A 24,446-nucleotide genomic window follows, 5' to 3' on the forward strand; every position below is an offset into this window, starting at 1 on the left:
ATGAAATTAGAATACAAAATCATTTGCATACCCTTGTGAAACAGCTGATTGATTCTTTATTGAAGTTTATTCTGTATCCAAGTCAAATGCCACCCCTGTTTTGCTCCTGCTCTATCAGTTGGCTGCTAATCAGCATCTTTAATAATGTTAACATTGGAACAGAAAATTAATTTCTCCTTGAAAACATGTATCTGTCCCATATTATATTTCAGCAAATAAATTACACATTAAATATTTTTTCCATGCTTTTGATGCCCCATTGAGTGTGCAGCTTTACAAATGTGCCTGGGGTAAGCCAAATTTCCTACATCATCAGCCAGTCCTGTTTCAAGTGACTCTCCTCCCCAGGGCCCATGGAAGTGCTCCATGGGCTGCTGAAATCTAGAAGCTCTGTGCGATTTGAAACTCTCAGCTGGCTTTCCAGGTCCAAAGATGCTCAGAGTCAGTGCCTGGAAAGAGATTCATTGATGCCCAGCTTTCTTCTTTCTACTCCCTTTCTTACCAGAATCTTTTGAGTTTTAGTGTCAATACTCCTGCTGCCATATCCCCACAGTGTGAAAGATTATTCCTACAATTTAAATAAAATGGCCTGGGCAAAAAGCAAAAGATGATAACATCTTGACACCATGAAAGCACTTTTACTAGAGTCTCATTCTTTATCTCTTTACCTGGAGGGAATCATTATCACCACTGCAGTTTTTAACATGCTGTGTATTCATAAATCAATCTAAAGACATTTTTGTGCTAGGATTAGGAGGATGGTGATGGAGTATAAAGTTTGCAAGAAGCTAAGCTGTGCCGGGATGAGTCTAAACACTGCTGATTTTAAATGGCACATTCGTAGCCAACAGCACACCCTGGTAACTAATTCAGTAACCAAGTTTTATTTTCTTAATGGTAGTTAAAAGCTTAAAAGCTTTAATGGTAAGGAATTAAGCAAATTCTACATTAACAAATGGTTAATTGTCTCACCAAAGAGCATCGGGTCCATGGACCCCATTCGGATACCACACAATCCTCAGGACATGGCAGTTTGCACTCTCGAGAGCCCAGGGGCATCTCTTCTGGGTCACAGAGGTAATCCTCTACATGGTCAGAGGGGCCATCCGCTGTGTTCTGCATGCATCTAGAAGAAAACATGTCTATCAGTGAAGGAATTTGGACAATCAAACAATGGCCAACCCACAAGGTTCAAGGTTTCTCTTAAGGTATCACCATGGAGGCAGGGGATGGGGAGTTTGGCATTTAATGAATAAAATTCTCCAAACATAAAGACACAGAAGATCTCTGCCTCCCATAAATAGTTGGAGCCCTTCAGTGTGACTTAAAAATCAAAAATCTCTGCTTGCATGTATCATTATCATCTTTTAAATTATAGCCACTATGTGTATACTCTGTATATACAAATTCTGTGTGTCTTCCTCTGAAAGGAGAGAGTCATTTATTTACACCTAAATTATCATGCAGAAACTAAAGCATTGGCTACAGATATTCAGAGATGGGTTGCAATTTTGGAATATAATGCATTTTTTTTCTTTCAAGAAAAATAGTGGATTCCACAGAGAAGGTAGATTCATATATGATGGAAGACAACGCACATTGAAATCTCCTAGGCAGAAATTTCATTAACTGCTTTTGAAAGTAACTGATGATCTTTATCAAGTTATTTTGTCATTTAACAAGTAATTTTAGCTTCGCGTTTGCTGATAACCTTAAAAGAAATCCAGAAGTGAGAGACAATCATTAGAGTAATAGCACAACTTCTCTAAATGGGGTTGCTGGGATCTTCCTATATCTTGACCTTTTTTACTGTTAGCTTTAACAGAATAAATCCAAACATTTCATTACATTTCATTGTGTTGTGAGCAGTCATAAAGGGCTCTTTAACTCATCTCTTGGGAGTCTAATTAAAGTGGCTAGTATACTGGACTTCGCTTTTTACCATAGTTAATCTCTCCAAGCACTTTTCTAATAGAAGACAAAATCTTTATCCCTCATTTGTGACTCAGAGAAGGTCAACCGAATTATTAAGTTTGGGAAGAGAACTGCATTGCAGGAGATGAAGAGGAAGGCTTGGGCTCTCAAGCCTCAAACCCACTGCAATGTTTTAAACTGTTGGTTGCATTGTATTACCAATTATACCTGGAATCTCAACTTTTCTCAGGGATTTACAATCAGTAGGGAGATTGCATCTTGACAGTTCTCTGCAGAATCACCTTTCCATACCGTGCTGCTGATTTTAAGAGAAATGTGGGTTTCCTGTGGGATGCAGCAAAAACTGGAAAAGTATGCTGTTGGTTTCGTCTTAACTGGGTTTGTAACCTGAAAAATATCCACACAGATACCCAGCTCTGCATTTTTTTGTATGCGAATATAAATATAAAAAGTAATCACTCATGTTGATGTTTGGCAGAAACCAACACGACACTGTAAAGCAATTATCCTTCAATTAAAGATAAATTAAAAAATAAAAAGTAATCACAAAAACATGCAAATGTAGGCTTTTTTGCAATTTCACCGTTGAAGGAAAAAACTAAATTATACATTTTGGGGGGAGAATTTTAGTGTCTTAGGAAAAATTTTCTAGCTTCACTGGCATTTTAAAAATGCTCTGTTGACAGCAGCTCTGAGAGGACACGGAACAGACAGGACAGTTCAATCTCCAAAGTTGGATTTGCTGCTAAGAAAAGATTGCATTCATGTTAGGCTCTGACATGATGTACAAGGATTAACTTGCAAAATTACCTATTGATCCAGAGTTAGGGACAGATGTTCAATACTCTATTAAGTACTTATGTACATAAAACTTTTTATTTTCAAAGGCTTTTCTTTTCCTTCAGTTTTTATTATACAAGTAATAAATTCATTTTAGGAAAATCAGAAGAAATGATAAAAAATTCAATACATTATATCAGAGAGAATCACTCTTAGCAGACTACTGTATTTAAACATATATTTTCATTTCATTAAATAGGAATAAACTTTACCTACTATTTGCACCATTTAGGAAAAACATTAATATGATAAACATCTCATGTTATTAACTGTTTTTCTAAAACATACTTTTTAATGATTACATTTGAATTTTGCAATTTCATCATTTAAATGTGCCACAACTGCAAAAAAAAAAAAAAACCTTCTTGTTGGCATTCAAATTATTTGTAAGTTTTATTTATTTGATTTTGTATTAATGATATTTTTGTCACTGTAGAATGGGGATAGTGGTTTAGTCCCACCACCACTGTTTAGCACTGCAGAAGACAGAAAACCTATTTGGATCAAGTCTTGAGCCCAAAGGAAGGCACTTTAAGTTCATTTGCTTTCTTCAAATGCTTGGACTTTTTCCATTCCATAAGAGAAGGGATTATGCTGTGAGAATATCAAACTGTTTTAGAAAACAGAGCATAGAACCAAACTGGGGCCAAGGGTGGAGCTAGGCACCCACCACAGTTGTGGCAGTAAGGGGGTAGATTGCCTGCAGAAATTTCAAAAGCAACAGAAATAACCAAATCTGACTGGTTTTTATTATCATCATGTGCTGAAAATTTTAGAAAAATGTCAGTGAAAAAATATTCTGTCTCACCAGGGCAAATCACTACCATTATTCAGTCTTTGATATGTCACACCACCCTAAAAGAGCTTCCTTAGCAGCTCAGCTGGTAAAGAATCTGCCTGCATTGCAGGAGACCCCAATTTGATACCTGGGTCTGAAAGATCTGCTGGAGAAGGGATAGGCTACCCACTCCAGCATTCCTGGGCTTCCCTGGTGGCTCAGCTGGTAAACAATCTGCCTGCAACGTGGGAGACCTGGCTTCAGTCCCTGGATTGGGAAGATTCTGGGGAGAAGGGAAATGCTACCTACTCCAGTATTTTGCCCTGGAGAGTTCCATGGGCTGTATAGTCTGTGGGGTCACAAAGAGTCAGACACAACTGAGCGCCTTTCACTTTCACACTTCCTTATAGATGTATTTGTCCTGAAATGTCACCCAATGGTTGCATCTAACACGGCATTTAACCTTAAGGAGCGTTATTACATGATAAGAAATTTTCATCAATTCTCTATTTGCATTAAAAATGTTTACTGAAAAAATAGGTTGACCTTAAAAGTTACTTTGTTTAAAATGTGTTTGAAAACATTGACAATAGCCATTTGGAAAGCAAAAAGAAGCAACATATAATAATAGACAGCTGGAGGGAAAGCTGAAAGAAGCTATTGTAATTTTTATATTAACAAAAAAACCAACTTTATCAAATTTTTAATATAAAGAAAATACTTTTATATTTTAAAGATAAAATTTAAATTTGGCAGAAGAGTGGTAGAAAACAGAATATCTTTTTCTTCCCTGTTTCCCTATTAACTCATTTCCTCCACCCTCCACCTCATCCACTTCTTAATACTCAGAAAAATAACTTGAGACTTAAGATGAGTGAGGTTTAAAAACAAAAGAGATTATTTTTATCAGAGCCAATGTTTTACACAGTCCCAAGGTTTTATGATATAAACATTAACTTGCTCTACTTTCCTACTGAAACAGATAAAGAAACAGTCATCTTAAATTCACGAAGAGCTACGTCATGAGTAAGAATGGAATTCTTCACAATTGGAAGTTGTAAAGCTTTGGATGTTTTATATGTTTCTTTACCGTTTATCACTCAGTAGAGTTAGGATAAACTGGTTAAAGAGTGGCAAAACATTTGAGTTTCAATGCAACTCTGTCACTTCACTCACTGTCTGCTTAGGCACATTACTTAGTACTTTTGAATCTTTTCTTAAAGTGGAGATAATAAAGCCTCATATACTGATTTCCCAGGTTTGAGACCCTTAAGAATCATATGCAGATGCTTTAGGTATAATTTAATGAGTCAATTTAATTGTATTACACTTATTATGGGCTTCCCTTGTAGCTCAGTCAGTAAAGAATCTGCCTGCAATGCAGGAGACCTGGGTTCAATTCCTGGGTTAGGAAGATCCCCTGGAGAAGGGAATGGCTACCCAATCCTGTATTCTTGCCTGGAAAGTCTCGTGGACAGAGGAACCTGGTGGGCTAAGTCCATGGGGTCACAAGAGTCAGAGACAACTCAGCAACTAAACCATATTTATTACAATATTTCAATCGTATTGGGTTTTAGAGAATTTCTATGACTACGACAGAGTCTCAGTTTGGAGAGATAGCGTTTAATAAAGGGGACAGACATATAGATGGATCTTTCAAAACACTAAGGGGTATGTGGGGCATTATAGATCTAACAAGGCTGCTCAGCAGTATGACAAGGCTCTCATACTTTCTATGACAATGGAAAAATAACCGTGCTGTCTCAAAGAATAGCCAGTAGCCCCCTCCGACTATGGAGCACTTAGGATGGGTCTAGTGTGGTTGAGGAAATGCATTTTATTTAATTTTCATTGGTTTAGATTTCAAGTGAAATAGCCACACGTGGTGAGTGGCTACCCTACTGGCCACTGGCCACAGATAACACATGAGTGGCACCAGCCAGCCAGGGTAAGGTTTTAGTGAAGGCTTTCCAGGGCAATGGGAGTATTCAAAAGGTGGACAGTTTGATGCCTTAGCATCAAAAGATAAAAGAGTTTATAAAAGATTATCACTGAACTATGGTTAGAAATACAGTTGACCTTTAAGGAAGAAGTGATTGGGATTGGAAAATCTGCCTTTAGTCCAGCTCACGTTCACTATGCAGCCTTTTCTGGGCAAGAGCACCGTGAAGCAAAGCTTTCAAAAATCAGAAGGCAGAGGGTGACAAACTGCTGCTGGAAGCAGATCCTCTCAGAGCTTTCCATGAACACAAGACTCCCTAAAAGTACTGAAGAGAACTTCACTCAGGAGACCTGGGGGGAGGGCAAGTTCAGGCTGGCACACGAGAACTCGGGAGGTGGCAGTGCCTTTGCTCCCCCGTGCTTGACCTCACCTCACTTTTCGGGTTTGCACACCCTCTCCGCAGTTGTCCCGCGTGTTCACAAAGGTCACCTTGCAGATGCTCCACGGCTCTGTGACCCATATGTACTGGCTGCAGTCACTGTGGCAAGGGACGACCTCATACACCTGAAACACACATGGTTCTCAGTGACCTCACTGCCCGGAGCCGGAGAAGGTGAGAGGGGACGCCTCACAGTTCAGTACTCAAGATATTTCACTTTTATACCAGCCTCTCTTTTACTGTTCATTGTCCTAAAACAGGAACATGGAGGCCCTCGTGAGAGTTCGAGTTGCAGCAGTGAAGGGCAGGCAGGGCTAGCCCTGTTGTGTTCTGCTGATCTGCGATCACACTGTAGCTGGAGATCAGACCTCATGGACCACATCAGACGCACTCCGTACTTTCCTGGACTGATGCTTACCACACGGTATTATAACTTCCTGGGCCATACCTCCTGGTCACAGTCTCTGTGTCTTCAGTACTTAGCCCAGGGTGTTCATATGTGAGGCATTCTATAGAGATTTGTTGAGTAAGATGAATGAATGAATAGAAGAATTATCATTAATTTTTAAGCAATTAAGGAAGCATATAACAACACTTTTGAAACTGTGATTTGGGAGAAGTCTCTTGAGAGTCCCTTGGACTGCAAGGAGATCAAACCAGTCAACCCTAAAGGAAATCAACCCTGAATATTCATTGGAAGGACTGATGCTGAAGCTGAAGCTCCAATATTTTGGCCACCTGATGTGAAGAACTGACTCATTGGAAAAGACCCTGATGCTGTGGGAGAGACTGAAAGGCAACAGGAAAAGAGGGCAGCAGAGGATGAGATGGTTCGATAGCATCACTGACTCAATGGACATGAATCTGAGCAAACTCTGTGAGATAGTGGAGGACAGAGGAGCCTGGCATGGGGCGGTCTATGGGGTCACAAAGAGTTGGATGCAACTTAGCGACTGAACAACAGTAAGAACACAGCTTATAAAAGTAGTTCTTTTCAAATAAATATAATTTGGCCCATTTTCCAAATAAGTGTGTATACCAATAAGAATTTTTTCATGTTCCATAGAGGAAATTAAAAGATAAATAATACGAAATATAGCTATCTTAAATAAAGTTATCTTAAATCATTTAGGGCTTGGAAGTGAGGTCTGAAATTGGTCTCATATTACACAGCTGCAAGGCACTGAGGGCCACATGAAATAAAGCGAATTGTCGGTGCTCTGGTGCCCGTTAAGGCTTGCAGGTCCAGGTCTGCGGTGGTGTCGTCGGTGGGTTTCAGGATTTTTAGCACAATGAACCAACTATAGTCTTTTCTCAGTGAGAGAAGAATGGAGTAAATTAATTTAAAAAAAGGACTTTAATCCACTGCAACAGAGCTGACTCAATCATTAAAGAAAAATGCCTCTTAAAATTATTTCAAAATCTATAATTCAACTCTATTTCCTACTTTATAATACCCACCCACACACAACAGTACGTGAATATTTTATATAGTTATTCAATTCCAGAAAATACAGATTTAAGTAGTCCATTGGAACCATTCTTTGTGCAAATTTTAGTTTTACTAAACATCCCTGGAAAGTGAATAAAGTTGACCTACCACACATAGAAAAAAAGTATGCACTGTTGGAGTAAGACTCTGTAATGACTGTCATAAATGATCACCTTCACATTGTGTGCTGTATTAAAATAGAACTAAATACTATTTTAGTATTTAGTAAAACATTACCCTGCATGTTGTGGAGAAGGGAACAATTGAAGGGGAAATGCCATCTTTCCTAGTCCTTTGACGGCTTTCATTTTAATCTCCCATGCTGGAGAGAATACAAATCAGTTCAGAGCGGCCTCCTGCGACCCCTTGGAGCCCACCTACCCCTCTCCCTCACCCAAGAAGCATGAGACAGGAGGTGCCACTGCCTTTTCAAGGCGAGAGATTTAAGCTTGTTCTCTTCTATCCTTGTACCTTAGGCCCTGATTTTAAAATGAGAAAACACATGTAACACGTTAGGGAAAAAAAAAAGGGAATAGCTGCAGAAGAAAAGTTTTATGAAAAATATGACTTCTTTTGTGTGAAAGATAAAAAAGAATACATTCTCTGATGCCAGGAGTGAAATGGAAACCAACAGCACTCTATCATGAACCATGAGGTTTAGCAGTTCTTACCTGGGCCTGGACCAGGGTTCACCAGGAATGAAGCAAAGGGAGAGAAACAGAGACAAGTTAAAATGTTGGTATATTTGGCGAGAAGATCTCACGTTCTAAGTTTCAAGTATTTTCCATATAGAAAAGGTGGGTGTGTTTTTTTCTTGGTAAATGACTCGAACATTTAACTTAGACCTTAAAATAGAAAAGCTACCTCCTTATTATTGTTTAAAATTAAGATACACAAACAAATTGCAAACAGCACAGTCCAGGAAAGGATTTGGTAGGCAGGATGAAGAAATCTTAGAAAACCGAGTAGACCTCAAAATACGTATCTTGGGGAATGAATATGACTGCAAATATCTGGTGGACCAAACTGTGAGCGGGCTATTTATAGACTGATTGATCTTAATCAATTCATTCACCCACATTTCTGAGGAAATGAGTATTCGCTTCCTCAAATGGAAAAGGGAACCTCAGAAACCATTTTCAAGGCAAACTACCACAGATTACTTATTGAGGAAGGTATGACTGCAGTAAAAATCTATATGACATAATTTTCAAAAATTTACACCAACCCCCCCCCCAATTTTCAGTTACACAAACCTTGCATATTCTTTTCTTACATTTTACTAACAAATGAATCCTTAGAAGTTTCTACTTTTAATGTAGAACATTTATGCTCAAAGATTCAGAAATCTATTATTTCCTGTTTCAGTTTCCATTGTACATGTCTCAATATACCGTAACCAGTAGTCTGGTAACAAACACTCAGATAACATGCTCTGCATTAGATTTTATCAGAGTGACACAGAAGGAGCTTAGGTAAAAGTTTTAGTAGCAAAGACAACTTGGCACAGCCATTTTGAACTTTTCTAAATTCACTACATAAAAGACACTGAGGCAAGCAAAACTTAAATTCTGACTGGCTGTACACATACACACTGAAGCTAAGAAAATGAGTAGAATTTATTCAGAACATGAATAAAAATTATTGAAATTTTAGTTTACTACTGGAAAGTCAATATTTCAAAACTTGTAGAAAAATATTCTTTTGTATTATAAACATTACATTTCAGTTTTTCTGTTTCATCAGGGTCATGCATTTTCTTCTTTAGAGATCGTTACTGGGGTAGAGACACTCGATTACCAGTAGGTGGCAGCAGTGAAGTATATTAGTCACCTTTAGTTGCATTTATTTAAAGGCAAGTTTAGCAATTTTACTTGCGAAAAATCAACATTCTTTTAGAAGACTTTCTATGCAATTTAATTCTCCACTTTCTTGGCCCTTAATTGCTTTATTCAAAAGTTATTTTTATTTCTCTATAATTTTATTGTGATGAACAAAGGTTTTTTTGGGAAGGCAAATGTATATGGGTGAGCAGTGTATTTGAAGATTAAAATTAGACAATCTATGTGTGTATGAAACATACCTACATATTTAAATTTGGTGCATACATATAACTTTGTTCTTTTGTGAGTTAAACATACATCTTAATATCCACACGTATCTTCATATCTAGTGTGAAATTCACTCTTTGTTAATCCTCATGTAGATCAAACATGGCAATAACTGTCTGATGAATCTTATGTTACGTTAAACTAGCAATCTTATATTAAACAATTCCTCCTATTAGATATTTCACTCTATTTCCAGTGGAACACAAGCCATAACTATGAATAGCTGCTAACAAAGTGTGTATTCAAAGTCAAAGAAAGTTCCAAATAATACTGAAAAGGCCAATCGCCAAATTGATAGATAACACAGAGTCACTTTGACACCATCTTCATCTCTTTCATCTTATCATATTTCATATCAACAGAATATATTTCCCATTTTTGACCCACACCCTACATAACTTCCTTGATTTTAATTTGTATGGTTGGCAATTGAGATTTTTTTTCTGAGTCTAATGGATTTATCAGATAAGACAATCTTGCTCCCAACACTCAAATTATTGTATAACAACAGATTAAATACCTTGACAGTATTTTAAAGGTAGATTTCATTTTTTATTTCTATTACATTAATATGCACATATATACACATACAGTATATTAAATCTCTTGAGAATACAGAGATCATCCATCTGACTTGTAATTTTAATAATTTACTCAGGCATTGTAAAGTGGGTCAAATATCTTATTCAGGGGATATTATTTATTCTCTATTTTGGGTTAAAAAAAAAAGAGAGAGATCAGTGTGCATCTAAGAGGTATTTTACAATATTCCCAAGAGCAGAAGATACCTGGTTGACATGGTCCAGTTTGGGGCATGGCCTCCCTCCATTATAGGGCTTTTCACGCAGCCATTTAGACCGAACCTTCACACCGCTCCCACAGGACTTGCTGCAGCGCGACCAATTGGACCACTCACTGAGCTTGCAGTCTGAGGGGCAGGGGATGATGCAGGCCTCTTCAATGTAACCTGAGCAGACAAAAATGAGACAAGGGCTGTCTCCTCCACATGGCCCTCGGCTATTACCACCCACCATTCCAGCCCATTTAGAAGGACTTGGCAGCAACATGCAAATGGAGAGGTGTCTCTGTCATTAGGGACTCAAATTAAATCCTGCAGGAAAATGACACATAGCACAGTGACTCTGTTCAAATAACAGCTAAGCAGCTGCTGTATGATCTGCTTAGGATTCATGCTCACCATATTTCAACATTTCTGACTTTCTGACAGCTCGTGTTTAATTGACAATAACCTGTCTGCTGCCATGTCATTCTCATGCTGCCGGAATAATACATTAAAAAAATGATAACAGTTTTCTGTAAAATCCTATCTGCTAATGTCACATAAGTTCAAGTGTCTGAGTCCATGCAACATTCTCCCTCAAGAAGAAAGCCAGACCCTCTCAATCAGTATTCAAAAGGAATCATTTAACTTAGCACCTTCTGTTTCGCTTTCATTGAAAATCAAGTCTGATGAAGAAAAATGAAGGATGTTAAATAAATAATGCTTCATATTATTATATGTGCTGTCAGTTTCAAAGCACCTTCACATACCGTATTCATTTGATTCTCTTGAAAATAGCATAAACGTAGTGGGCATGTACGGAGGCTCTACTGGACAGATAAGAAAACACGTACAGAGAGATAACTGACAAGGGCAAGGTCACACAGTCAGAGATGAGGCCAGGATCTGAGTCTAGTCTAGCACTCATTCCATCAAATCACACAGTCAATTAAGTTAAGAGTCCACAGATTTGTCCTGAGAAATGGGAGCATTTTCCTAACCCTTCCCTTAGTACCAACTTGGCATTTCACAGTTATCAGTTTATCCCTATTTTTCTCAAGACAAACAAGTGGAAAAAGCAAAATTCCCCTGGTCAAGAGTCCAGTGTTATCCTCTGTCACACTCTGCCTGTGAGAGTGGTTGTTCTGGAAGGAAGAGAACACTCTGCTCTTACCATTTTACATCAACACCAAAGATTCCATTTTGAAAATGACTATAACGTAAACCAGAGAAGGCAATGGCACCCCACTCCAGTACTCTTGCCTGGAAAATCCCATGGACGGAGGAGCCTGGTAGGCTGCAGTCCATGGGGTCGCTAAGAGTCAGGCACGACTAAGCAACTTCACTTTCACTTTTCACTTTCATGCATTGGAGAAGGAAATGGCAACCCACTCCAGTGTTCTTGCCTGGAGAATCCCAGGGATGGGGGAGCCTGGTGGGCTGCCGTCTATGGGGTCGCACAGAGTCGGACACGACTGAAGCGACTTCGCAGCAGCAGCATAATGTAAACAGTTTCTCTTAAGAACTCTAGGTGGACTTTTAAAAATTTTATTGAGATATAATTTATATATCATAAAGGTCAGCTCATGTTTTGGTCTTTAATATAGTCTGTGTTATGCAACCATCAGCACCATCTGCTTTTAGAACATTTTCGTTACTACTGCTATACCTGTTAGCAGCCATTTCCCATTTTCCCTCCCGTTCTCTAGCAACCACTAATCTAGTCTGTATCTCTAAGAATTCACCTATTCTGAACATTTTATAAAATGAAATCAAACATTATGTTTTACGATCGGCTTCTTTTACTTACTACAACGTCTTCAGGATTCTTCTATGCTGTGACATGTGTTAGTACCTCACTCCTTTTTATAACTAAATAGTATTCCATTGTATGGAAGTATCATATGTTTCAATCCTTTCATCAATTGATGGACATTTTAGTTATTTCCATGTTTCGTACATTACAAATAATGCTGTGAATATTTGTGTACAAGTTTCTGCACACATGAGTTTTCAGTTCTCTTGGGTATGTAACTAGGAATGGAATTATCTGATCATATGATAATTCTTTATTTAACTTTTTACTGAAATGCCAAACTGTTTTCCAAAGTGACGGTACCATTTTACGATACCACTAGCAGGATATGAGTGCTCCACTTTATACATTTGTCAAAACTTGCTTATTATGTCTCTTTTACTTTAGTGTCCTTTGAAGAACAAAATTTTAAATGGTAATGAAGTCCAATTTATCTATTTTTATTTTTATTGCTGTACTTTGGTGTCCTATCTAGGAAACGATTATCTAATCCAAGGTCATAAAAGTCAAAAACGCCCATTTTTCCCCAAGAGTTTTATAGTTTCAGTTCTTATACTGAGGTATATAATTCATTTTGAGTCAAGCTAAAAATGTCTAAAGTCACTTACAAATCCATGTCATCAGTAACCAAATTATTTGATGTTTATAAAAGACAATTAATTAACAAAAACCCAACTATTGCCAAATATTATCAAAAGCGCTTTAGTAAAAGAACACTACTATTTCATATGTAATAAATTATTGAAATATTTCTAGAATTTCATTTCCTACCTTGTGCGTGTGTGCGTGCTAAGTTGTATCTGACTTTTTGCAACCCTATGAACTCAGCATGCCAGGATTCTCTGTCCATGGGATTAATTAATTCTTGTCCAGGCAAGAATACTGGAGTGGGTTGCCCTGCCCTCCTCCAAGGGATCATCCTGACCCAGGGATCAAACCCGCATCTCTTCTGTCATCTGCACTGGCAAGCAGATTCTTTACCACTAGCGCCACCTTTCCTGGCTTGCAAAAGATCAAAATAACCGCAAAAACAAACCTCTAACCTTTTGCCATTCAGTAATTATAACTGACAGTAGACTCACATGATTTTTATGTCACTACTTCAGAGTAACAGATAAATGGAAATTCTTTCCATTTTATCTGCTGAAGTACAAATGGCACTGGTGAAATATGTCATGTCTGACTTCAGTTTGATTCACATTGTATTATTAAGTAAGCAGATATAAAATTTTTATGTTTGATCTTCCAATAGAGTACTCCAGAAAATGTCTCTCCAATAAAACTCAATTAAACTGCTGAAAGATACAAATTAGGCACTGAGATAAAGACACAACTGCGAAAGAGTATAATGCTTAGCATTCCATTTTAATTTTCTAATGTGTAACAACATTCAATAATTGCCTGTCAAGTGTATCTCGTACAATTAAAATCCTTAATGCTACTAGTGAACTGCCAGATAAGCATTCCCCTGCCTTCTCCACTAGGATCATTTTTGAGGGCAATTAACACCAAACGATCATGGCGGATAGAAAGACAGAAACATCTGAAGCGTTTTAAGGCTAAATAAACTGCTGGCATCTTGAAGCAATTTATGGTTCCCGAGAATGCTGGAATAAAATAAATGACTTCACAATGAGGGTGTTAAAACTTGGTAGCTCAACACAGAATATGACACATGAAAAAATCAAACTTCTGAATTTTGATTGTAGTTTTTGTATCTATATCTGTTCTGATGGCTGCTTTCAGGTTGAAATGAATACAAAATTAGCAGGCTTTGAGTGGCAACCAGAGGACCTTTGAGATATATCCAGTCACCTCATTCATTTGAATTATGAATGTGCAGATAAAGTAGCTTTCAACAACTTTCCCAATTATGATATCGTGCTGTTGAAAGGTGTACTGTTGATAGATTAAAGAATTCATTTTGAAAGCACGTGGAACATATTGGTTGGTTCTGATTTACAGCTGTGTGAATGAGCTCTGCTGGCCCTCCATTGGAAACAGCTGGATTAATCTCAAAAGTGACCTGAAAAATCTATCCTGCTTAAATGTGTGTTATATGCACATGACTGCAATTGCAAATGAGAACATTTAGCTAGAAGTTTATCTACTATGGTCCTTATGGATTTGAAAATACTGAAAAAGGTTACTGAAAAATAGTTTCAAAATGAATAGAATATTCTTTTGTAATTATAGATTAAGAACAGATAACTTGAAAAGCTGGGGAAACTAAACTACCATGTATATATCCAAACGCCTATAATCAACTATTCTACCTATAAAATTCTTACATTCAGTGTATGAAAGGTTATGAATCAACCCTAGGCAATTAAAATGTTCATAATGAAGTATTCAGGTAAGCTTATGTAACTGCAATAAACAGTTATTTTAATTTTATTTTTATATTTTTGTTTCATATACATGTGAAGACATATCTTTTCATATCTGCTAGGTACTTACAGACTTTTTCAGAAAATTTCAACAGTAGTTTTAACTGCTGTCAGATTTTGTAGCTGTTGCTCTTCCAATACCGATAGCTTACGCAATGACTAGGAGCATTCAGATTCAGGCAGTATACCTATGCAGTTCACGGTCAAGGCCATTTCTAAAAGCAAACTCTAAAACACTGCTGTATAATGAAGACTTTGGATGTTCTGTTTCTCTGATTCCTGGCAGACAGCTTCTAAGCTCTGAAATTTCCTGAGTGACAGGAGTATCTTTGTTATTCATGCTGGGCCTCTTAGACTACATGTGAGTTTATGCGAAGATGTCTAAGGAAAGGGGATGACTATACCATATAGACTAAACATGTATTTAAAAAGCTTGGGGCTTTCAGCCTCTTGATATCCTCCCAATCTCTGGGGAGAGGAGATTGAGTTTAACTCTGTGGTCAATGATTCAACTAATAATGCCTACATAATAACTCCTTCCCCACTAGAAAACTCTGGATACAAAAGCTCAGGCTGGTAAAGGACATCCAGGGGCCAAGATGGTGATGTCTCCTGGTTCCACGGGGTGACGGCACGGATGCCCTGTGTTTGGGACCCTCCCAGCCCTCGTCTGTGTGTCCCTTCTATTGACTGGTTCTGATTTTTATCCTTTTGCTATAATAAAACTCTAACTGTAAGTATGGTGCTTTCTGAGTTCTCTGAATCATCCCAGTGAATTATTGAACCTGAGGGAGTAGTGGGGACCCGAAATCTGTGGCCAGTTGGTCAGAAGCGAGGCTCACCCGGGATTCCCGAACATGCACAGCTCATGTCGGAGGCGAGAGCAGTCTTATAGAGAACTGAACCCTTAGCCTGTGAAGTTTAGCCCAAGTCCAGGTAGTTAGTGACAGAAATGAATTCTACTTTCAGATGTATATTTTATTTAAAAAGGAAATAAACTTATTTATGCAAGAGCCCATATCCAAAGTTTACTTATTCAACCAAAATAAAAACTTTGAGAATAATTACATACATGAAGGCATTTATGGACTTTTTCTCCCCAAATCTAACATTTATAGTTTTAATTAATATTGTATTAAAAATTGGAAAAAAAGTTCTAAGAACCCATTTTGGAAATAGGGCTTTGTCAGCAATATAAACATTTTTGATAGAGTGTTCAGATTATGAAGTAATAAGAAACTAACTTTGAAACAGTAGAGTGATTTATTTTTAACTGGATCCTTCAGGGCACTGTTCTTTTAGTCAACAAGAATCACACAATGCCATGCTGCTGCTGCTGCTGCTGCTGCTGCTGCTGCTGCTGCTAAGTCGCTTCAGTCATGTCTGACTCTGTGCGACCCCGCCGACAGCAGCCCACGAGTATTTCCAAAGGATGATCTTTAAACACTAGTTTGTTGGGTTCTTGGCTTCCCTGGTGGCTCAGACAGTAAAGAATCTGCCTGCAATGTGGGAGACCTGGGTTTGATTCCTGAGTTGAGAAGATCCTAATAGGTGTTAAACATGACTTTTATAAATGACATGGTCAAGCAAGTTGGAAAATTGTTGCATTAAACTAGGTTAAACAGGTCTTTTTACCCTGGGCTTTCTTCTTTTTGTGTGTTGTTTGTTTGCTAACATGAACTGTGACTCTCTAGGAGAATGACTTAGACACTGCATTATATGCTTCTTAATTTTTTCCTACAGCATCTCACTGGACCAGTAAGAAACAGATCATTCTGATAGGTTGTAATTATAATGCATTAAAACTGGATTCATGTTTTGAGCTGTACAGAGTTTTAATGTTTAATTAGACCTTCTTATGTCCATTTCTAGATAAGGGAAAAAATGCAAAAGCTAACAAACAAAAACAAAACCCCTAAACTTCAGAAAATTTCTTCTTAATTTATAAAGTTTTAAAGAAGTAAAGGTTAAACTTACGGCAAAGAGAGAGGAAACTGTTATGCAGATAAACTTCTTGAATATTTTTTTAATGACTATTTTAAACGACCATTTTGTGTTTATGCAGATTAACTACAATTTCCTGTCAGGGCTAAACTGGCTTTCAATGTAACTATGAAAAAATGGCTAAACACTGGAGAGTAAATGCAAGTGAAGATTTTCCTTTTAAATTTAACTTTAAAATGTCCACAAATATGTTGGAGTGCTCTCAGGTTACTTTTGAGCCCATTGACATGGTTTATGTCTAATATAAACCATATGATTTACGTCTAATTCTTCATGCATTTACAAAAAAATTCCTACGTATAAGCCTTGCTCACTACATAACCATTTTGATGATACTTTGAAGTAGAAAAAGACCAGGGACTGAACTTTAGTTTCCTGTGTGGCCTGCATTGCAGACAGATTCTTTACCCACTGAGCCACAGGGGGAGTCCTGAAATGAGAAGACACTCAACTAAAGGGTATTAGACTATATTCAACTAATGGGTATTACAGTTACTTTGGACGTGCAGGGCATTAATATAACAGGATTCTATATGAGAGTCAGTTAGTATCTCTATGAATTATGAAACCTTATAATACAATAGGCTTCCCTGGTGGCTCAGCGGTAAAGAAGCTGCCTGCAATGCAGGAGACGGAGGTTCCATTCCTGGGTCAGGAAGATCCCCTGGAGGAGAAACCGGCAACCCACTCCAGTATTCTTGCCTGGAAAATCCCACAGACAGGAGCCTGGAAGGTTAGAGTCCCTGGGGTAGCAAAAAAGTGGGACATGACTTAGTGACTAAACAACTACAACAACCTCAACAACAACATAACACAACACGAGTAATGAACAACTCTGTGGTTTTATCAATCAAATTATCATAGTCATCAGCAAGATTACCACACCTAATCATTTCACTGAAGTTATCTGATCATCGAAAAAGCAAGTGAGTTCCAGAAAAACATCTATTTCTGCTTTATTGACTATGCCAAAGCCTTTGACTGTGTGGATCACAATAAACTGTGGAAAATTCTGAAAGAGATGGGAATACCAGACCACCTGACCTGCCTCTTGAGAAATTTGTATGCAGGTCAGGAAACAACAGTTAGAACTGGACATGGAACAACAGACTGGTTCCAAATAGGAAAAGGAGTACGTCAAGGCTGTATATTGTCACCCTGCTTATTTAACTTATATGCAGAATACATCATGAGAAATGCTGGGCTGGAAGAAGCACAAGCTGGAATCAAGATTGGCGGGAGAAATATCGATAACCTCAGATATGCAGATGACACCATCCTTATGGCAGAAAGTGAAGAAGAACTAAAAAGCCTCTTGATGAAAGTGAAAGTGGAGAGTTAAAAAGTTGGCTTAAAGCTCAACATTCAGAAAATGAAGATCGTGGCATCTGGTCCTATCACTTCATGGGAAATAGATGGGGAAACAGGGGAAACAGTGGCTGACTTTATCTTTTTGGGCTCCCAAATCACTGCAGATGGTGACTGTAGCCATGAAATTAAAAGACACTTACTCCTTGGAAGGAAAGTTATGACCAACCTAAATAGCATATTCAAAAGCAGAGACATTACTTTGCCAACAAAGGTCTGTCTAGTCAAGGCTATGGTTTTTCCAGTGGTCATGTATGGATGTGAGAGTTGGACTATGAAGAAGGCTGAGCACCGAAGAATTGATGCTTTTGAACTGTGGTGTTGGAGAAGACTCTTGAGAGTCCCTTGGACTGCAAGGAGATCCAACCAGTCCATTCTGAAGGAGATCAGCCCTGGGATTTCTTTGGAAGGAATGATGCTAAAGCTGAAACTCCAGTACTTTGGCCACCTCATGCGAAGAGTTGACTCATTGGAAAAGACTCTGATGCTGGGAGGGATTGGGGGCAGGAGGAGAAGGGGACGGCAGAGGATGAGATGGCTGGATGGCATCACTGACTCGATGCACGTGAGTCTGAGTAAACTCCAGGAGATGGTGATGGACAGGGAGGCCTGGCGTGCTGCGATTCATGGGGTCGTAAAGAGTTGGCCAAGACTGAGTGACTGAACTGAACTGAGGGCTTCCCTTGTGGCTCAGCTGGTAAAGAATCAGCTTGCAATGCGGGAGACCTAGGTTCGATCCCTGGGCTGGGAAGATCCCCTGGAGAAGCAAAGGTTACCCACTCCAGTATTCTGGCCTGGAGAAGTCCATGAGCTGTATATAGACTATGGGGTCGTCTTAAAGAGTCAACAGGACTGAGCGACTTTCCCTCACTCACTCAGTATTATCTTTCCTCTAAGGCATTGGGGAGGGGGAGGGGTCAGAGCCCAAAAGAAAGGATGTGGAATAAAACATAATAGCAGATATTGTTGATAAAGACAAATGTAAATAGATTTTTCTCTGCTGCTGCTGCAAATAATGAATTGTCCTTGGTAGTTAAATTTTATTTTAAGCAGTGAAACACTTTGTTCCTAAAAGGTAGAAAGCCCAGTCCGTGTATGGGGGATCCTGGAGGCTATGTTTGACAGCCTGGCCTGAGGGGCTCCATGGAGCCCAGTTTAAAACCTTATAAGTACTAGTTAAGTTGAGGTCTCTGTGACATAGAGCACACAGAACTAAGTGATAATACCAGAAGTATTCCCATCTCATACAGCATGAATGGTAGCTGCAGGAAAACTGCCAAGGAGAGTCACCCTCAACCTCTAGGGTCCTCCTTCAGGGAGCCTGTTAGGAAATAATGCTGGTACCCACACTTTATTTACGCTCCACCCTAGGCACCTGGTTTCTTTTTGTGCCCACATATCCACAGTAGCCCCTTCTTTATTTCCCTGGTTCTTTAAACTTGCATCTTCTACCTCAGGAAAAGTCTCTCACTCTCTGCCTGTCTTTTTACATTTGAAGGGAAAAAGATCTCAATTGTGAAAGATGACTATAAAAGCAAACACTAGCTTCATCTGTGTTATCAAATGAAAGATTTAAATTCTAAAATGAATTAAGACATTAGAAAAATACTACCAACTGAAAAAGTTTCTTAGAGAAATCAGCACGCCGTTTCAGTTCATTTAAAAAATTAAAAATTAAAAAATTGCCTCTTTTCCTGGTTTAATGAAACATGCTCTTCCTCAAATACAGGCATCTACTACAATAAGGAATAATTTCTCACTCCATTTTGTTTCTAATTAACCTTTAACGTTAACCTTATATCATCTTCTATAGAATTTCATTACAAAAAGGAAAACATTCCAGGCATATTATGGTTCAGTGGTCATGTAGCTTATTTCAGAATCTACTTTCTTCATATCCATAATTAATTTTCTCAGATGTACTCTGAGCTCCACAATGTCTTAAAAGTACATGTTCTTGATCTAAAATTTACTTGTAAATTGAGTATTCTCTGAATTTTAAAAATTTCAGTTGGGCACTTGTACAAGAAATACACTTAGGATGCATTCCTTTTCTAAGTTTTGCTGATGGTCTTTTGTTTGTTCCCATAAATCCTAATAGGAAAAAAAAAACCCACACTTGGTGGCACGTATATGAGAATTTCTGACTGATAAAGCAGCATCCAGCATTTACAGTTCCTTATGACACTGAGGGACGATCATTCAAACACGATACCTGTTTTCAAATCATCCACATCATACCTGCAGGAAACTGGTGAAATAAAGATGGAGACCATTTAGGTTATTATGCAATAATACTAAATGTTGTCATAGGGTGGGCTATCATTATAAAATGAAAATATCTTACTAAAAAGCCTTTGTTTCACTTGTAAAGTTTGCAGAGCTTTCTTTTTATTAAAATAATTAGTATTGCAGTACAAACCCCCTATGAAGCAACCTGTAAGAATGACTGTGGGTGCCAGAAAGGGTTTTGCAAAATATCAAATTTTAATGGGCATACTTTGAACCCCACTGATGCTTCGAAAACTAATTGCTAAAGCCATTTATTACTGTCCAGAAGGTTCTCTGTGATACCATTCATAACATGTGAGGCAAAGAGAGAAAGCATGAAAGAATCAATACAAATCATTCTACTTTAGAATTAATGTTAAAGGGAAATTAATCTTATACCACTGAAGCATTAGACAAACTATGCTGAACAATTCAATAGCGACTGTAGTTAAAAGACTGAAACAATTAAAAAAGTGTAATGTGTCCTGGAACAAGTAGCACAGCTATCTGAATGCCAGCATGATGGTCAAAAGGCAGGACAAAGTCCTAGAATTTAGTCATTGGATTGTGAATCCTGAGTGCACAAAGTCAAAAGCACACACAACACTTTAATACAATACCGTACTCTGTTTATGAATAGAGCAGTAAATAAACACAGCGCTTTCTCCTGTTTCCCAATCTGAGCCAAAAAAGACTTTCCTCATCCTCAGGGCAATCGTTAACTTGCCAATATCCTTTCACAGAAGATCCTACAGAACTCATTCTGTTTTCAAAATCATACCTAAATAGGCATTCACCTTATAAAGATCCATATTTACAAATTTTTAAAACTTCCTAATGTTTGTGTTCCTCCCCACAACTGGTAAGCAAGGGAACTATCACCCATTAGGTTTTGATTATTTTGACACCCTCTGCACACCCCCACCTCCCCACCATCTTGTCAGAATGAAGATGACTCAGCAGTTCTACAATGTGGGCTGAATTTCCAGTGGCTTTTCTGGAATGTCTACACTGCTGGTCTGAGTAAGAAGGGTTCAAATCCCAGTTGGCAAATGATAGCCTAGGCTGACAGCCTATTCTTTTAAATAAAGTTTTATTGGAACATACCTGTGCAATTCACTCACATATTGTCTCTGGCTGCTTTCATGCTATAACTGCAGAATTGGGTAGTGGTTACAGATACCTTTTGGCCTGCAGAGCCTGAAATATTTGCTTTTGGCCCTTTAGGAAAACATTTGATAACAAGTAATTTAACCATAGACAGTGGAGCCTGGTAGGCTATAGTCCATGGGGTCGTAAAGAGTCAGACATGAATGAAGCAACTGAGTACACACGCAACTTAACCTAAAAGCTGATTCTCAAGTTTGCTCAGAGTCTGTCCAAGTTGGTAAGTATTTGATAGGTATCAACAGCAATATATAAAATTACTTTTAGGTGATAGGAGACCTATGTATACATAACAGCACGGGCTCAATAAAAACAGTCCTATGAGATAGGCTTTTCTGCTTATTTGACATTAACAGATGATAAAACATCACAAATAAAAATGAGTTCAGTTTTAGAATATCTGTTGATAGTGCATTGTGGCTTAAACTCGATATGAGGAACATCATAGACAAATATGCTGAGAGTAAAGATTGAAGAGAAGTGTCTGGAAGAAATTACATAATTCAAAGTGCTCAAGACTTGAGTATCTGGCACTTTTTCAATTTATCCCATTCACCTTGAAAGCGTTGTTTTGAGATAAATCTAATAGAAATGTTACTCCTTATTTTCTCAAGGGAAGTTGAGTGGACACAAAGAGAATTAAATAAAAATTCAATATTCCCAATTAAAGCTGTAAATATAGGCTGGAAAAAAGCAAGTTGTCTCAGTTTACTAATATAAACCAAGAGAAAAGCTGTTGTCCAAATCTGGTGTTGTGCAAATCAGGCAATTCTGAACCTACCTACAATTCAGTAGGCAGAGAGAAGCACACATACTTGATGAAGAGCATGTAGAAAGTTTGTGGATTATATATGTTTATTCCAAAGATCTTAGTTCTCAGTGATCTGTTTGATTATACCCCAGAATTGTGACACAGGGAAGGACATTGTTTGAAAAAGTGTCCAAGCCTGACTGTAGATCAAACATAGCTGTAAAAATTCTCTCCAACTCTTCACTCATTCATTCATCCTACGAATACTTACTGAGCACGTACTGTTCTAGTGCTTGGGATACATGAGTGAATAGAGTAGTCAAAGATAACTTCATCAATTTACATTTTTGTACAGGAGATACAACATAGACAAAAATATAATAAATAAATTACATGGTATGTTATAGAGTGATATATGCTTTTGAAATACAAAACGTTGAGCAGAAAAAGGGGTTTTGGGTGATCTTGGTAGGGTTGAGGGACAGCATAATAAAATCTGTCACATTTCAATAAGAATCTTATATACATGTACCTTGCATAAGCTAGGTTACCTCTATGATTCTTCAAAATATAGAGGTTAAATGATATCATAATTCCAGAAGTTCTACCTCTTGTTATGTGAAATTTTAAGAGTAATTAACTGGAGAAGTACCTAGTACTATTTGCATAGGCAATCAATTTCTAGTAAACCAATCAAGTTCTTTGGAACAGACCCTGATGCTGGGAAATACTGAGGGCAGGAGGAGAAGGAGGCAACAGAGAATGAAATGGTTGGATGGCATCACTGAATCAATGAACATGAGTTTGCGCGAACTCTGGGAGATAGTGAAGGACAGGGAAGCCTGGCGTGCTGCAGTCCATGGGGGCAAAGAGTTGGACACGAGTTAGCGATGAACAACAACAATCAAGGTCTTAGAGGATTCTAGCAGTGACGAGAAAACGTGTAATTTGGTTTTTGAATGATTTATAGTCTGTTGCCAACAGTGACACTGTCCAAGATTTCATAGCAAAAGTAAATATATGTAGTTTGTATTATGAGGTTAGGAGACATAACAGCCCAAAATCTATTCATATATTAACATTTGCATGGGAACTATATTTAATACCATGTATCAGGAGGGGTAAACATTTATTTGGCTCCCAGGTATACTTTAAGATCTGATTTTTGGAGTATTGGTATTGCTTTTCAGTACAGAGTCTATCACTATGAGAAATTCCAGACAGAATTGTGCCTTGAGTTACAGATGCTTTAAAAAAAAAATGGTAACCACATGGGAAATGACCTAAAATAATATACTTAAACTGATGACAGTCAAACTGTTTTATCAGTATAATAACTGATAATATGATCCACAGATGGATAACACAGATTAAACAGAAATGCCATAAGGCCACTATTGAGCAGGACAGGGGATTAGTGTCTTTGCACTGCACACACGTGGGGATCAATTTTATGTTTAAACTGAAAGCTGTAAGAGACTTTTCTTGAAAGCCACTTAAAAACCCCATTTCCACCATACATCTGGAAAGCTGATTTGGCCGAGCAAAGGCAGGGGTCATAGAAACTGCAATTTAGAGAACGCCTAGGATAGAGTACCAAAGTGATAGCATTCCACTATCAGGATTGACAGAACATCAGTAGTAATTCCAAAGAAATCAGGCAATAGAGAGTCAATTTCCTCAGACTTTGAGTAAAACTGTTAGCAAACACTAAAATATCCCACTGGACATGCATCATAGATCAGATCCACTGAGAAAGGAATGATGCTGGATAGACACAAAGAACTAAATTGGAACAGTTCACTGAACAGTTCACTTGAAGAACTGCGATCCATACACAATTTCCATGAAGTTCAGTGCTTCCGGGGACCCACCTTTTTGCTAGATGTGCTTTTATTTTAAAATATAGTACTGAATTCTTCGTGCTTTGAATCGACAGTGCTAAGGCAGGAAGTCTACTGCTTTTGGTCAATTTCAGTTTTTTCTGTAGTTGTACTTTCTTCAAGGGTTCAAACATTTTTGTGGAGAAGACTCTTGAGAGTCCCTTGGACTGCAAGGAGGTCAAAGCAGCCAATCCTAAGGGAAATCAGTCCTGAATATTCATTGGAAAGACTGATGCTGAAGCTGAAACTCTAATACTTTGGCCACCTGATGCGAAGAGCTGACTCACTGGAAAAGACCCTGATGCTGGGAAAGATTGAGGGCAGGAGGAGAAGGGGACGACAGAGGATGAGATGGCTGGATGGCATCACTGGCTTGATGGACATGAGTTTGAGCAAGCTCCGGGAGTTGGTGATGGACAGGGAAGCCTGGTGTGCTGCAGTCCATGGGGTCACAAAGAGTCAGACAGGACTGAGTGAT

General features: G+C 38.2%; 1 protein-coding gene across 1 annotated transcript in view; it reads right to left on the reverse strand.

Moving 5' to 3' along the window:
• The window catches only part of THSD7A (thrombospondin type 1 domain containing 7A), a 488,459-nt gene that overhangs the window by 38,500 nt on the left and 425,513 nt on the right, over positions 1 to 24,446 (reverse strand). Inside the window, exons 14-17 of the mRNA XM_070787540.1 lie at positions 10,326 to 10,504; positions 8,098 to 8,103; positions 5,926 to 6,059; positions 973 to 1,126 (exon numbers count right to left, since the gene is read on the reverse strand). Coding sequence (XP_070643641.1) covers positions 973 to 1,126; positions 5,926 to 6,059; positions 8,098 to 8,103; positions 10,326 to 10,504 — 473 coding nt within the window. The remainder of the gene's footprint in view (positions 1 to 972; positions 1,127 to 5,925; positions 6,060 to 8,097; positions 8,104 to 10,325; positions 10,505 to 24,446) is intronic.

Source organism: Bos indicus, chromosome 4 (assembly GCF_029378745.1).
Source record: "Bos indicus isolate NIAB-ARS_2022 breed Sahiwal x Tharparkar chromosome 4, NIAB-ARS_B.indTharparkar_mat_pri_1.0, whole genome shotgun sequence".
Classification (NCBI taxonomy): Eukaryota; Metazoa; Chordata; class Mammalia; order Artiodactyla; family Bovidae; genus Bos; species Bos indicus.